At 31.9% G+C, this 13,762-nt stretch overlaps 1 protein-coding gene across 1 annotated transcript in view; it reads left to right on the top strand.

Moving 5' to 3' along the window:
* Positions 1–611: 611 nt before the first annotated feature.
* LOC134717956 (A disintegrin and metalloproteinase with thrombospondin motifs adt-1-like) overlaps positions 612–13,762 on the top strand; it is a 33,320-nt gene continuing 20,169 nt past the window's right edge. Inside the window, exons 1-11 of the mRNA XM_063580457.1 lie at positions 612–708; positions 1,101–1,239; positions 3,556–3,734; positions 4,339–4,471; positions 4,899–5,083; positions 6,039–6,177; positions 7,336–7,511; positions 8,396–8,566; positions 9,365–9,535; positions 10,648–10,818; positions 12,117–12,287. Of these exons, the coding sequence (XP_063436527.1) occupies positions 639–708; positions 1,101–1,239; positions 3,556–3,734; positions 4,339–4,471; positions 4,899–5,083; positions 6,039–6,177; positions 7,336–7,511; positions 8,396–8,566; positions 9,365–9,535; positions 10,648–10,818; positions 12,117–12,287 (1,705 nt within the window). The 5' untranslated portion in view covers positions 612–638. The remainder of the gene's footprint in view (positions 709–1,100; positions 1,240–3,555; positions 3,735–4,338; positions 4,472–4,898; positions 5,084–6,038; positions 6,178–7,335; positions 7,512–8,395; positions 8,567–9,364; positions 9,536–10,647; positions 10,819–12,116; positions 12,288–13,762) is intronic.

The following is a 13,762-nucleotide window of genomic DNA, read 5'->3' on the forward strand; positions in this document are numbered from 1 at the left end:
CCCCTACGGTCTCATAGGGGTTCATCACGTGACGGCGTTAAACCAATCACAACGTGATAATTAAACCGCGGTGCGATAATATAAAACGAACTGCTGAAGTTATGTGCCAAGATATTATTTGTGTGGCTTTTAATATGCATAATATAGAAGTCTTTCGATAACAATATGGTATATCAGTATTTGCAAATATTATCACTGTATACATTAGTGATATGATTGAGAGGACGCTGGGCATACACTTTATTACTCTTTAGTTCCAATCCGGGGTACAGTTACTTAGACAAGGTGTTTTGCAAAACAATAGTCATCATTAATGAGCTCAGAAAAGAAATTTTAAAAATGTTGAGTGTATAAAGTAAATTTTGAAATACAAATCAAAGTCATAAAACATGCATTTTTAATTGTTTCACGATGGTTTGGTAATGTCTCCATAAAAAGTTACATGCATAATATATTGTTTTAACAGGGCCAAATTTAACTTTAACTGGTTTTAAAAACGTTATATAATGTTAGGTCTTATCCGGATTGGAATAAATCGCTGTACCATGTATTGACAATGAACATGATTTTTATTCTATAAAGATGGAGTTTTTATTTTGTTTTAGACTAATAAGTTATACTGGAGTATCAAAACCATTATGTTGAATTTTGTTCTTAAATGCGCAACGCTGTTTGTATTTAACCTTGTCGCTGACGGACAGGAAGAAGGTAAGTAATTTATCTACAAGGCATATTGTCTTTATTAATTTCTCGAACACTTTTTTAATACAATTAATCAAACTGTTACGTTATTTTGATAAAAAAGAAGTGTCTATGTCAATTTTATTACAAGAATAAATAAACATGCATGTAACTGTATTAGTACAAATTCTTTCTTTTGTTAAGAGTTCTCAATTTGGTCGAAAAATGTATTGAATAACTTCTTCTTTAAATACTCCTACTTGTTTTCTCTATGAAGAATACATTGATTGATATTGATAGCAAATAGTGAGCGAAAAACAAACAAGAACAAAATATCAATTGAAAATAAAATGATCTCAACATCAAGCATTTAGAGTTAAAATTTGATATTCTTGATATTTTTTTATTGCGTGGCACAGGTGATTTACAACTGGTTGATGGTTCTCATTCAAGAGAAGGGCGGCTAGAGATATTCCATAGTGGCTCATGGGGCAGTATTTGTGATGATAATTTCGATTATCCTGATGCAAGTGTTGCATGTAGACAATTAGGATTTAGGTATGAAAAAAAAGTTACTTACTGGTTATTTTGATAAATTCGTTGTTCAGTTCCAATTATTTATCGAATACAGCCGTTACACTATTTGTTGAAGTCAGTGATCTTAAAGACAATGTAATTAAGTATAAAAAGTAACAATCAGAGTAAGTATTACTGGTAAATTATTAAACCAGGGATATCGTTACCATAAATTACTTAAAACCTTTACTAAATTTTTCCAAAGATATAAAGATTTGGTTTTGAAGTTTGGTTGTACCTTATTTCAAACGGGATAGCACATCCTCATTTTGACGAAAATGTTGTTAACCTTGCCAGAAAATTTAGAAATGATCCATGTAAACTTGTTGCTCCTTTAGATAAACTTATTCTGAAAGGTTACCTATTCAACACTGTAATAAGATCATTGAATATTGTTTTTATTGGTATACATATTGATTTTGTTATCAGTAGATTAAAAGCTAACTAAATATTACTAGTATGTTATAAACATATACAGATGCATGGATCTACAATCTGTCGATACCTGTGACTTGGCATTGCACAAGGTCATGTTTTTCTCTGGCTGTTTATGACGTCTTTACACTAAATCCATTGTATGTTGGATGTGTCCGGATTGATTTTTTTATTAGTTGTTAGTGGCTTTGAACTAGCTGTCAGATAACTGCAAGTACTCTCAGATCTGTTTATTGTGTCTTTTTGTGTCGGGATGTATAAGTACCCGGCCACGTCTACTTGATTTTTTTGTCTATCTGATGAGTTAAGCCTTTTTCAACTGATTTTTATAGTTCGTTCTTATGTTGTACTGTTATACCACTGTCCCAGGTTAGGGGAGGGTTGGGGTCCCTCTTAAATGTTTAACCCCGCCACATTATTTGTGTATGTGCCTGTCCCAAGTCAGGAGCCTGTAATTCAGTGGTTGTCGTTTGTTTATGTATTACATATTTGTTTTTCGTTCAGTTTTTTTTTTTACATAAATAAGGCCGTTAGTTTTCTCGTTTGAATTGTTTTACGTTGTCTTATCGGGGCCTTTTATAGCTGACTGTGCGGTATGGGCTTTGCTCATTGTTGAAGGCCGTACGGTGACATATAGTTGTTAATGTTTGTGTCATTTTGGTCTTTTGTGGATAGTTGGATTCATTGGCAATCATACCACATCTTCTTTTTTATAAGGCTTGTGTTATTTAATGAATAGAAAAATGATAAACTTGACAAAATATTGTACTAACAGTTATATAGTACAGTTAGAAAATGTCATGCAATACGTTTAATAGAATTAATCTTTATTTTTCTATATTAGTGTTAAGTATAAAGTAAAATCACAAAAATACTAAACTCCGAAAAAAATTCAAAAAAGGAAATTCCCTTATCAACTTACAAAGCCAACAGCTAAAACTCATCATACGAATGGATAACAACTGTCATATTCCTGACTTGGTACAGCATTTTCTTATGTAGTGTGCTGTTGTTTGTCTGTTTGTCTTTTTCGTTAAAGACTTGGGATTTTCAGTTTGTTTTCGATTTATAAGTTTCAATGTCCCTTTGGTATCTTTCGACCATCTGTTTTTAGCACAATAAGTAACATTCTGAAAAGGAAATGATTAAACAGTTTAATATTTATCTCATATATACCTAGAGAAATAAAACATCTTTGGAATATTGTTTTTCATAACGTTGTACGATAATCTTTGTAGGTGGAGTATTTCAAGTATTCTAGCACACGTCTTTGCGCCGTGTTTGTCTTGGTTTTGTCGGTCCTTCTCCGATTGATCCATTTTAATTCTTACTTTTGTATAATGCGAATTTTCTTGTACACATTTACGTCAATGATACAGATAAACTAAATCACCATTATTGAAATAGTCCAAACGACATCTGGATTCAGCCAAGTTTGCTGTTACATAGATAAAGAATCTAGACAATTATACCTTACATCTTGAATGAATAATTAATAATCAAAAGTTGTTTTCCTAAATTGATCTTTCCTAATCCGTTTGGTTACTCTCTTAATAACATTACCACAATTTACTTTTTTCAAAAATATACAAAGGTTAGAAAAAAATAGGTAAACGAGTTATAGACCATAAAAAGCTATATGAGCAACGACATCAATGTGATAGCTAACAATATATGACAGAAAAGATTTAGCAACACGTTATATGTCACCTCGAGATAAAAATGAACACTGAATAATATCATGTTTGAGTTTATAATCGCTGATACTTGCAGTGGGCGTTTATTATGAGATGAAATGATATTTAAACAATGTGCGAATGGCAAAAATTAGAAATATTTCCAAAATCAATTTGATTTTGACAGATGTTTAGCAGATGTGCAGATTTATACGCAAGGGGGTTTTACTTCAAACATATGGATGGACGATGTAACTTGTATTGGTTTAGAAACGTCGTTAACTAAATGTTCACATAATGGATGGGGAAGTCATAACTGTGGTACAGGTGAAAACGTAGGAATTCGATGTTTTGGTGGCTGCGAAGGTATAGTTGAGTCTTTCTAGTAAAAGTTGTACACAAAAACAAAACATTTCAAGAAGGCATATTTGCTGTTTCATCTACAAGTACACGTTCGTATAATTGTACTCGGCGCGATATGGATTTATAGCTCACTGAATTTCGCATTACATCTGTTTCGTTACCTGGTACAAATACAACTGATATTTAAAGACATTTAAATAAAGGCAACAGTAGTATACCGCTGTTCAAAATTCAAAGATCGAAAAAGAAAAAACAAATCCAGGTAACAAACTAAAACTGAGGGAAACGTATCAAATATAAAAGAACTACGACACAACAAAGACACAACACCGAAACGTAACACACACAGCAACGAACTATAATGTAACAATGCTCATTTTCTATTAATATTTACTATCCAAATCTGTACTGTCATGTTTACACACGAGTTTATTGAAGATAGGTGATCCATTATTTGTACCATCCCAGCATTGGAAAATAATAGTAATATTTATTCAAATGTAGCTTTAGTAATGGGGTAACTTCAAAGGGATCTTGTTATATAGATAGTTTGAAATGTAACAACATTGAACAAAGCGTATTCATAATCGTATTTATTACATTTAAGGAGATTTGTGGTTAGTTGGAGGAAGCAATTACGGCCGTCTTACTATTTATCATAGTGGTTCATGGGGAACAATTTGTGACGATGCCTTTGGATCTGAAGAAGCATTAGTTGTCTGCAAGCAACTACAGCTGCGGTAAGAATAATATGATTACGTATCATCGTTCAAAACTCATAAATCTTTTGGAATACACAATAAGAGAGAAAATTCAGGCTTGAAACCGAGTAAATGTACTTAGAACGGATCAGCGTAACCTGTTGTTTTTTTTTGCAAAATAAATCAAGCCCGTTCCACAGAAAAAATGTCATAATAAAGAATAAAACAAAAAATAAACAGACAATCAGATATTTATAATTCAAGCTCGTTATTCCGATTTTGAGGCACACACAAAGAAACGACTTTTGTTATTTCAGTAGATGAATTACTTAAAAGAAGAAGAACATTGTAAAGCAAACCTAACATAATGGTCACAAATTATTTCGGACGTTTAAAACATTGCATTTCTTTTTTTTTATATGTTATCTTCGCAACTTATATTTAATATAATTTTTGCAATGCTTAGGACGACAGCTGTGCAGTATTACACTGCTGGTAACGGAAACGGGACAATCTGGCTCGATGATGTTGCTTGCAACGGACAGGAAAATAGACTTGACTACTGTAATCATATAGGATGGAGCGTACATAACTGTGGACATAACGAAGACGTTGGTATAAGATGTTATGGTGGTTATAGTTTTTTAGAAGGTATAACTCTTGTTTCAATGTTACTGATAGGGACTTTTAGAAATACTGGTCCATTATGAAACAGGAACAGACATGTGTTTTACATGTACAATCTATATGCCTCCTTATTACGTTCAGTTTAACAGTTTGAACGAAACACTAATATGACACGTTCAAAATGTCTTTTCATATACGTTATAAAATAAGTAGACCAACCAGATCAATCATTAAGAATCAATCAGAAATAGTGTGTGTAATCTGATTCTAGCTTGTCGTTTTAAACTTCAAATATTGTACATTTAATACTGTATCGTCATGATGCATTTACATTTTTTTTTTCAGTTTAACAAACACTGTAACAAGTAGGAAGATGTGATATGATTTTAAATGAGACGAATCTACCGCAGACTTCAAATGACTTAAAAAAATAACAACTATAGGTCGCCGTAAGGCCATCATCCATTAGCAAACCCTACACCGTACAACCAGCTTTACAAGGCCAAATGTAAAACAATTAAAACGCAAAAGCAAGCAGCCAAATGGCTGTAAAAAACATAGCGACAAACAGGCATGTAAGACGAAAATAAACGACAACCACTGAAATAAAGGCTCCTGACTTTGATTGTTGGTGTGGTTTGTGTTCCTTAGTGTTTTTGGTTTTCTATATAGTGTTTTGTGCATAGTTTTTTGTCTGTCTTTTGTTCTTTGTCTTTTTGTAGCTATGGCGGTGTCATTTTTTTTTAATTGTGAGTTTGAATGTCCCTCTGGTATCTTTTGCCTCTCTTTTACTTTTGGACAGACACAAATCGCATATAGTTGTATAATATAGATTGTTTGATATAAACTGATAAAGAAATGATAGTTATTAGTAATTGATAGTACATACTTAATAGGCATAGGAGAAAAAAAAATACAAAAAAAAAACATATTTAACTAGAATACATAATCTGTAATTATTCGATTTTTGTTAATACAGGTGATTTACGATTGGTTGGAATAAATAATCACGAAGAAGGCCGCCTCGAGATTTATCACAATTCTCAATGGGGAACAATATGTGATGACAGTTTTGACACTGCAGATGCTGCTGTGGCTTGTCGGCAACTTGGTTACAGGTATTCTATATCCCTTTTTCAAATCTGCGATCGGGTTTTAATGCGGAAGCATATGATATAATTTCAAATTGTTGAATCTAGCTATATTTAGCCTTTACTCGTGTTACTTTTATATATATACAGCCGAGTGAAACAATACAGTTAAATCAAAAAGCCCTTTATCAAATGACAAATAAAAAGCTCAAACACCTTAATCGAATGGAAAACAACATCATATTTCTGATATTCCTGACTTGGTGCAGCCATTTCCCGATGTATAAAGTGGTGGACGAAACCTGTTTTATAGCTAGCTTAAACTCTGACATGAATGACAGTCGCATATAATTTTAAAAACAACATTGACAACAAATTGTGAACAAACCAAGCAGATATAATAGGTTTAAATGACAAAAATTGGGGTACAGTCGTCAACATTGTATTATAATTGTGATCACTATAACACTGAAATAGTTTATTCAGTGAGGAAAACATATTGACATATTAACACTCTAAAGACAGAGTAAATGAGGAAAAATGAAAGACAAGAATAACAAAAAAGGGTAACACGATAGCGGGATATATAAATATCAATGGAAAATTGTATAAACAGTTAAGGTAAAAATAAACGAAGACAAATAAAAAAACATACCCTTTTAAACACTATAACACTATGACACATAAGGTTTTAAAAGTTTCTTGACTTGAATGATGCATCATGGTTATTTATCCTATGATAATATGAAGTCAGTATGACTAGTGAAAAAGGACTAAGTTTATACAAATTATAATTCAAATACTATTTTTGCAAATGTAAATTACAGCTAAATACACAAAGGCCTTTCTACACGAAAACACGTCATACCGTATGGCATTCGAGGATTATAATCCTTGATTAAGTTTTAAAAAAATATTAGATGTGTTTGTTTTTTGTGGGTTTTTTTCTGAAAAAAAAAGTGAAAATACAGAAATGATCTCAATATTTGTTCCAGTTGTAAGGGACTTAAGGTTTGACGTCATTTTTAACGATACAAAAGATTGATATCTTCAGGTTAAGCTTTTTATATTTAAGTATTATATAAAACAAAAAGCCGACGAAAATACAAAATCAAATAAGCTGCATTTCTAGGGTTATAAATTTTATTTTTTGAACAAATAAATAAATAAAGAATTTAAAAATAGGACATCCACGCCAACATTTTACACATCAAGTGGTGGAACAGACCCTGTTTGGTTAGACGACATGGCTTGCAATGGGACAGAAAGGAAAATTGCTAATTGCATTCATCCAGGTTGGGGAGTCGAAAACTGTGGCCATAGCGAAGATGTTGGTGTAAGATGCACAGGAGAATATGGTGGTAAATAAAAATATAGTATTGTAGAATGATATATTTTTGATCCATTTGACGATAGTGCAACATGACAAGACCATGGAATTACAAATTGAGTGTGTTTACGTTTAATTCAACTGTGTTCATGTCACGTCGTATAATCATTTTTCTTAAAATGTCCTGTACCAAGTCAGAAATATTTATTCAATAGTTCGTTGCCATTTATATTGGCGTTTTTTTGTAGACAGTGTTTATGTTGTTCCTTGTTTTACTGTTTTTCTGTTTGAAGTGATGTGTTTCCATCGGGTTTGGTTTTTGACTTGTATTTGTTTCCCTTAATCGATTATTGGCTATTCGACAGTGGTTTTCTACTGTTGCTTTATTCAGCATCTTGAAATTTGACAGGAATTGTCACGAGAACTACCTCAAAAGGCCTTTTAACAGTTACATTCAGATTATATCAGTTATTATCACGACCACTTTTTTACAGAGTTCATAAATAATTGAATCCATAGATCTGATTATGACATGTCTACTTTGAAGTATTTCTTTTCAGTTATATATCTAAAAAAAATATCAAGAAATGACCAAGTATATTACTAACATTACTTATTAGATGTCGTATTAACTAATTATAATTGAATTTTCATTAAAAATTGTATCTGTATCAATTAAAATTTAATATATTTAGTCAAATGTGTATGATTATTCAGTAAAGCTCTTGTTGAAATTGGTTTATCTATTACTAGCAATATACACTTTATTTCTTTAGTACATGTTTTCATTATTGAATAAAACTACTTAAGAATGTATCCCAGTATATAGTTCTAATTAACTTCATACTTGTGCAAAATGTAAATTCAGAACCCAAAAAGATACGTTTTATTTGTATAATATATAAACTATTACAGTAAATGGTAATTGGGGTTATTGGTCCGCGTGGTCATCTTGCAATTCTATTTGTGGTTCTGGTACTAGAACAAGAACAAGAAGATGTGACTCTCCTTACCCAGCATTTGGTGGATCATCGTGTACTGGGGACTCAAGGAAATCGCAATCATGTACTGGTACTTTTTGTCAAGGTATATTCTTGATGATCCTTATAAAGTAACACTTAACAACAACAACACAACCAATTTTGGATGTGACCTTACGTGCTCTGTGACCTTACGTGCTCCAGAAGGGTAAGCATATCCTGTCCCACGTGTTGTTCCTGATAGTGCAAGCCAGGTAATATGTATAATATAGAAGGTCACATTAGTGAAAATAGAACGGGATTGTATTTACGACATAATGAACTGTCAACTGTGAAAAGAATATTACATAACGGTCAACCAAATTGTGATGGCGTTCGTAAAATTTACGAAGACTGTCAATTAACGAATGACTAGACTTTAATTAGATTAATATCTGGTTTTAAAACAATTACATTGAATTGTCTTTTTGAAAATATTTTTTAAAGATTAACACTAGAATCTAATTTAAATATACTAGCGACAAGGGTTATAGTTAACAGTAAGGAAAAGCATCCTAATGTATTGTTTTTGTCTTAGGGTCTTTGGTTTATGATTTATTCCAACTATGCAGCAGGAAATAACCACATTTTAACAAGTTAAAAATGTACTTATTTCCTGATGCCAAGACTCGACACTAAAGAAGAACCAGAAGTTAGTGAGGAGTATGTTTTAAATAGTTTTGCACGAAGCCACGAACGAAGTAATAATACATGAATTTAGTATATGTTTATGTGATAAAGACAACATGTTATTACAATATTTAACACTTCATAATTCATGTATTTTCAACTTAAAGGGTCGCTTTAATTGAACTTAGTTTTGAAATAATATTTTTACTACAATTCATGTTTAACATTATTTAAGTTAATGGAAACTGGGGTTCTTGGTTGGGCTGGACAATATGTAGTTCTAGTTGTGATTCTGGCTATCAAACGAGATCCCGCCTCTGCAATAGTCCGATACCATCGTCGAATGGCGCTTACTGTAATGGGAAGTCGTTTGAAGTACTTAACTGCAGCACTGCTATGTGTACAGGTATGTCTGTTTCTTGTGTGTATAAGATTATTGTAAGGAACACTAATGTAATCTCAAGATTTATGGTAAATAGTTTCAAGTTACTAATAAATTTTCAAAACTTTAAACTCAGAAATTATTGCGAGGTTTTTATTATTGCGAAAAATGCAAAACAGTTGTAAACGTAATTATTTAAACTCGTATTTTGTAATATTTTGTATGAAAAAGCAGGATTTTTCACAAAATCGTAAAAAATAAAAATGCGTTTAAGTCTAAAATAACAAAATCACATTAATAAATGCACGCAATAATTTTGTTGTTGTAAACATTTATAAATATGACCATATCAATGATAATTTATGTAAACACAGAAGTTCTGACTACTGGGCTTGTAATACCCTTGGGGTATGAAAACTCCACCAGCAGTGGCATCAACCCAATGGTTGTAAATAAACATATCATATATACCAGGATAAAATTTTCTATTTACACCAGACGCGTTTCGTTTATGTATCCTTAACATTTGCTGTCAATATATACAAGGTACAAGTAAAATATCGAAGCATTTATATACAATGACATCATAAAGCTTAAGATGCTTATTGTTTCTCCGTTTTTTTTTGTTTTTTTTTTATACTTTACCTTTACTTATCATGTTTATCATCGAGATCGCCAATCTCTCTTTTATATTATCATAAGCAGTGCAAACTACAATTATAGTTTGTGACGAAAGTAATTAGACGTTATGCATGTTATTGGCATGTCACCTTACCTGGGTAAAAAATTAAAAACAAAACGTTTAATAATTTCTTGTGTCCGGCGCGCTTTTCTGGATTTACCTTCATCAGGAACGCTCAAAGTTACACATTTGAAATCCGAAGATGTATAAGTATCGAAAATCGTTGAAGAGCTATGTGTCAAAAATAAATAGCCAAATTCATCTTAAGCAAATTTTGACTGAGGGAGTTGAAATCTTAGTTTCATAATAAGTGATCACATGATATTACAATATATTACATTCAAATAATTAACGTTCATTTAACTAAAACACTTTTTCAAGAATCAAATGCCTATTTACTTGGTCAGTAATCGAATTCAGAATGCACTTTATAAATGATCATGTTTTATGTAAGTTAATGGAAACTGGGGATCATGGTCAGACTGGACAGGCTGCAGTTCTAGTTGTGATTCTGGCCATCAAACAAGATCCCGCATCTGTAATAACCCGATACCATCATCAAATGGCGCATACTGTAATGGAAAGTCGTTCGAAGTACTAAACTGCAGCATTGCAAGGTGTACAGGTATGTTTGTCGTTTGTTTGTTTCAGATTTTAGTCTTACGAACACTAATGTATTCTCTAGATATGCATATGATGAAAGCATAATATGTCAATCAGTTTAATTGAAGTCTGGAGCTGGCATGTCAGTTAATTGATAGTAGTCTGTTGTTATTTATGTATTATTGTCATTTTGTTTATTTTCTTTGGTTACATCTTCTGACATCAGACTCGGACTTCTCTTGAACTGAATTTTAATGTGCGTATTGTTATGCGTTTACTTTTCTACATTGGCGTGAGGTATAGGGGGAGGGTTGAGATCTCATAAACATGCTTAACCCCGGCGCATTTTTGCGCCTGTCCCAAGTCAGGAGCCTCTGGTCTTTGTTAGTCTTGTATTATTTGAATTTTAGTTTCTTGTGTACAATTTGGAGTTTAGTATGGCGTTCATTATCACTGAACTAATATATATTTGTTTAAGGGCCAGCTGAAGAACGCCTCCGGGAGCGGGAATTTCTCGCTAAATTGAAGACCTGGTGGTGACCTTCTGCTGTTGTTTTTTTTATGGTCGGGCTGTTGTCTCTTTGACACATTCCCAATTTCCATTCTCAATTTTATTTTGTTGTCAATATATTTAAAGTAGAAGTACAATATTGATACATTTATTTACAATAACATGATAAAAAGTTGAAAACAACACGTTTAATAATTTCATTCGTCCGAAGCGCTTTTCTGGATTAACCTGCATCAGGAACGCTTAAAAAAGCCAAACATTTGAAATCCGAGGATGTATAGGTGCCGAAACCGTTGAAGAGCTATATGACAAAATTACCGAAAATAAATAGCCAAATTCATCTAAAGTCAACTTCGCCTGAGGGATTTTGAACCCTAGTTTCTTAATAATTTCACAATTTATAAACGGACAATTTTAGAAAGGTCTGTTAAATCATGTCAGTACCGATAAAGATGCTTATTGTTTCTAGGTTGTTGTTTTTATTTATTTATTTTTTCTAAAAATTTTTTAGTTGTTTGTTATACTTTATTTTAACTTATTATCGAGGAAGCCAACCTCTCTCAGATATTATAGTTAAAGAAAATTTCAAACCACAAGTATGTGACAAGTCGTTTATGTAATGTATGTTTTAAGATGTAACTTTACCTGGGTAAATAAAAGACAACATGCTTTTACAATATAATAGAGTAATAGATTCAATTAATAAACTTTCATTTAATTAATACATCTTTTTTAAGATTAAATGGCCGATTTAACTAGTCACTGATTAAATTCAGAATGCAGTTTATAATTGATTTTTTTTATGTAAGTTAATGGAAACTGGGGATCATGGTCAGACTGGACAGTATGTAGTTCCAGTTGTGATTCTGGCCATCAAACGAGATCCCGCCTCTGTAATAATCCGGTGCCATCGTCAAGTGGTTCTTACTGTAATGGGAGGTCTTTTGGAGTATTAAACTGTAGCATTGCTAGGTGTGCAGGTATGTTTGTTTGTTGTGTGTGTTAATTGCCATAAAATAATGCTGACGATCAACTTGATTATAGTTATAACTTAAATGTGTTGCTAATGTTTCAACTTTGTATTAAAATTGGAATAAATGTACAAAAAAGACACAATATTACGTCTTGTGTTTTTTTATTTGTTTTGCTGTGGTTTTGGTTACATGTATCATTCCGCCGACATATAAGTTGGTAAACTGCTAGTGTGAAAATAGATGGGACTGTTTAGTATCTAACTTCATAAAATGTTTGTCGGGATTTTTTTTAAAGATACTAACTTATTCAAATGAGAGACTTAAATGATGATTTTTAATAGTACATTGTATCATAGTATAAATTTAAAGACAAATCCAAATGAGAACAGACACGAATAATGGTTTCAAAGAACAACCATCCCTCTAAAGAACAGAAAATAGCCTAAGTCATCCGTTGGATGTTCAATACAGCAACAACAACAAAAAAACGCCCAAGGTTGCACATTTCAACAACGGTGATAAAACAAAAAACAATTTTATACAAAATATCCCTTACAATTTTAATTCCGAGAACTACTGTAGTAAAATTGTAATGTTCTGCAAACATTTTCCTTAATCTGCCAACTAATTCGCATTTGGAAAATATCAAAACAATCCGATATACAAAAAATATGATGTCGATATATTTATGTCGATACAAGCTATAATCGAATTTAATTATATTAATTAAAAGTGACAATCAATTCTGTAAAAAAAGTTATCTCAATATTTCGAGAAAACATTTCGTTGAATGTTTCTCATATAACAATAAATCGATATACTAAAAAAATGATTTGTTGCGTCATTTTGACATATATCGATTTCAATATAATAGAATAATTGACATCGAATCGCTTGAACCGTTGCTTTTTTGTCCGGGATTTGTCAGCATTGTTTTTTTATTCGATAATTTTGCTTTCTGTGCGACACTTTTTTTTTTTGCCCGTTGCATTTCGTTTCGTTTTGCATTTTGTCTGATGATTTTGCTTTTCTTTCGACACTTTTGCTTTTTGTCAGTTGCTGTCGATCCCTTTTGCTATTTGACCGATTGTATTGCTTTTAGTCCGAAACATTTGCTTCTTGTCCGTTGCTTTCGGTCCGTTTTGCCTTTTGTCAGACACTTTTGCATTTTGACAGATTTGCCGTTTGTCAAATGATTCTGCATTATGTCTATTTTAACATGTTCATAATTGTGTAGGTTTCATTTGATCTTCGAAACTCAATGACATATTTGAAATAACTGTTAACCTTATTCCTCTCTATAAATGAGTAGCATTTTGAATATCTGTTTTTTTACTAGTCCGATCAATTTGTTCTGAATTTACCGCTAAGCATGTTTAAGTAATCGTACGCTTCGGTTATAAATTAGATATGGATATTTGTTGACGATTGTAACAATGATCATTATTTATTATATCTTTATGTTTGAAAACAAATCGCCT

Source organism: Mytilus trossulus, chromosome 5, assembly GCF_036588685.1.
Source record: "Mytilus trossulus isolate FHL-02 chromosome 5, PNRI_Mtr1.1.1.hap1, whole genome shotgun sequence".
Lineage (NCBI taxonomy): Eukaryota > Metazoa > Mollusca > Bivalvia > Mytilida > Mytilidae > Mytilus > Mytilus trossulus.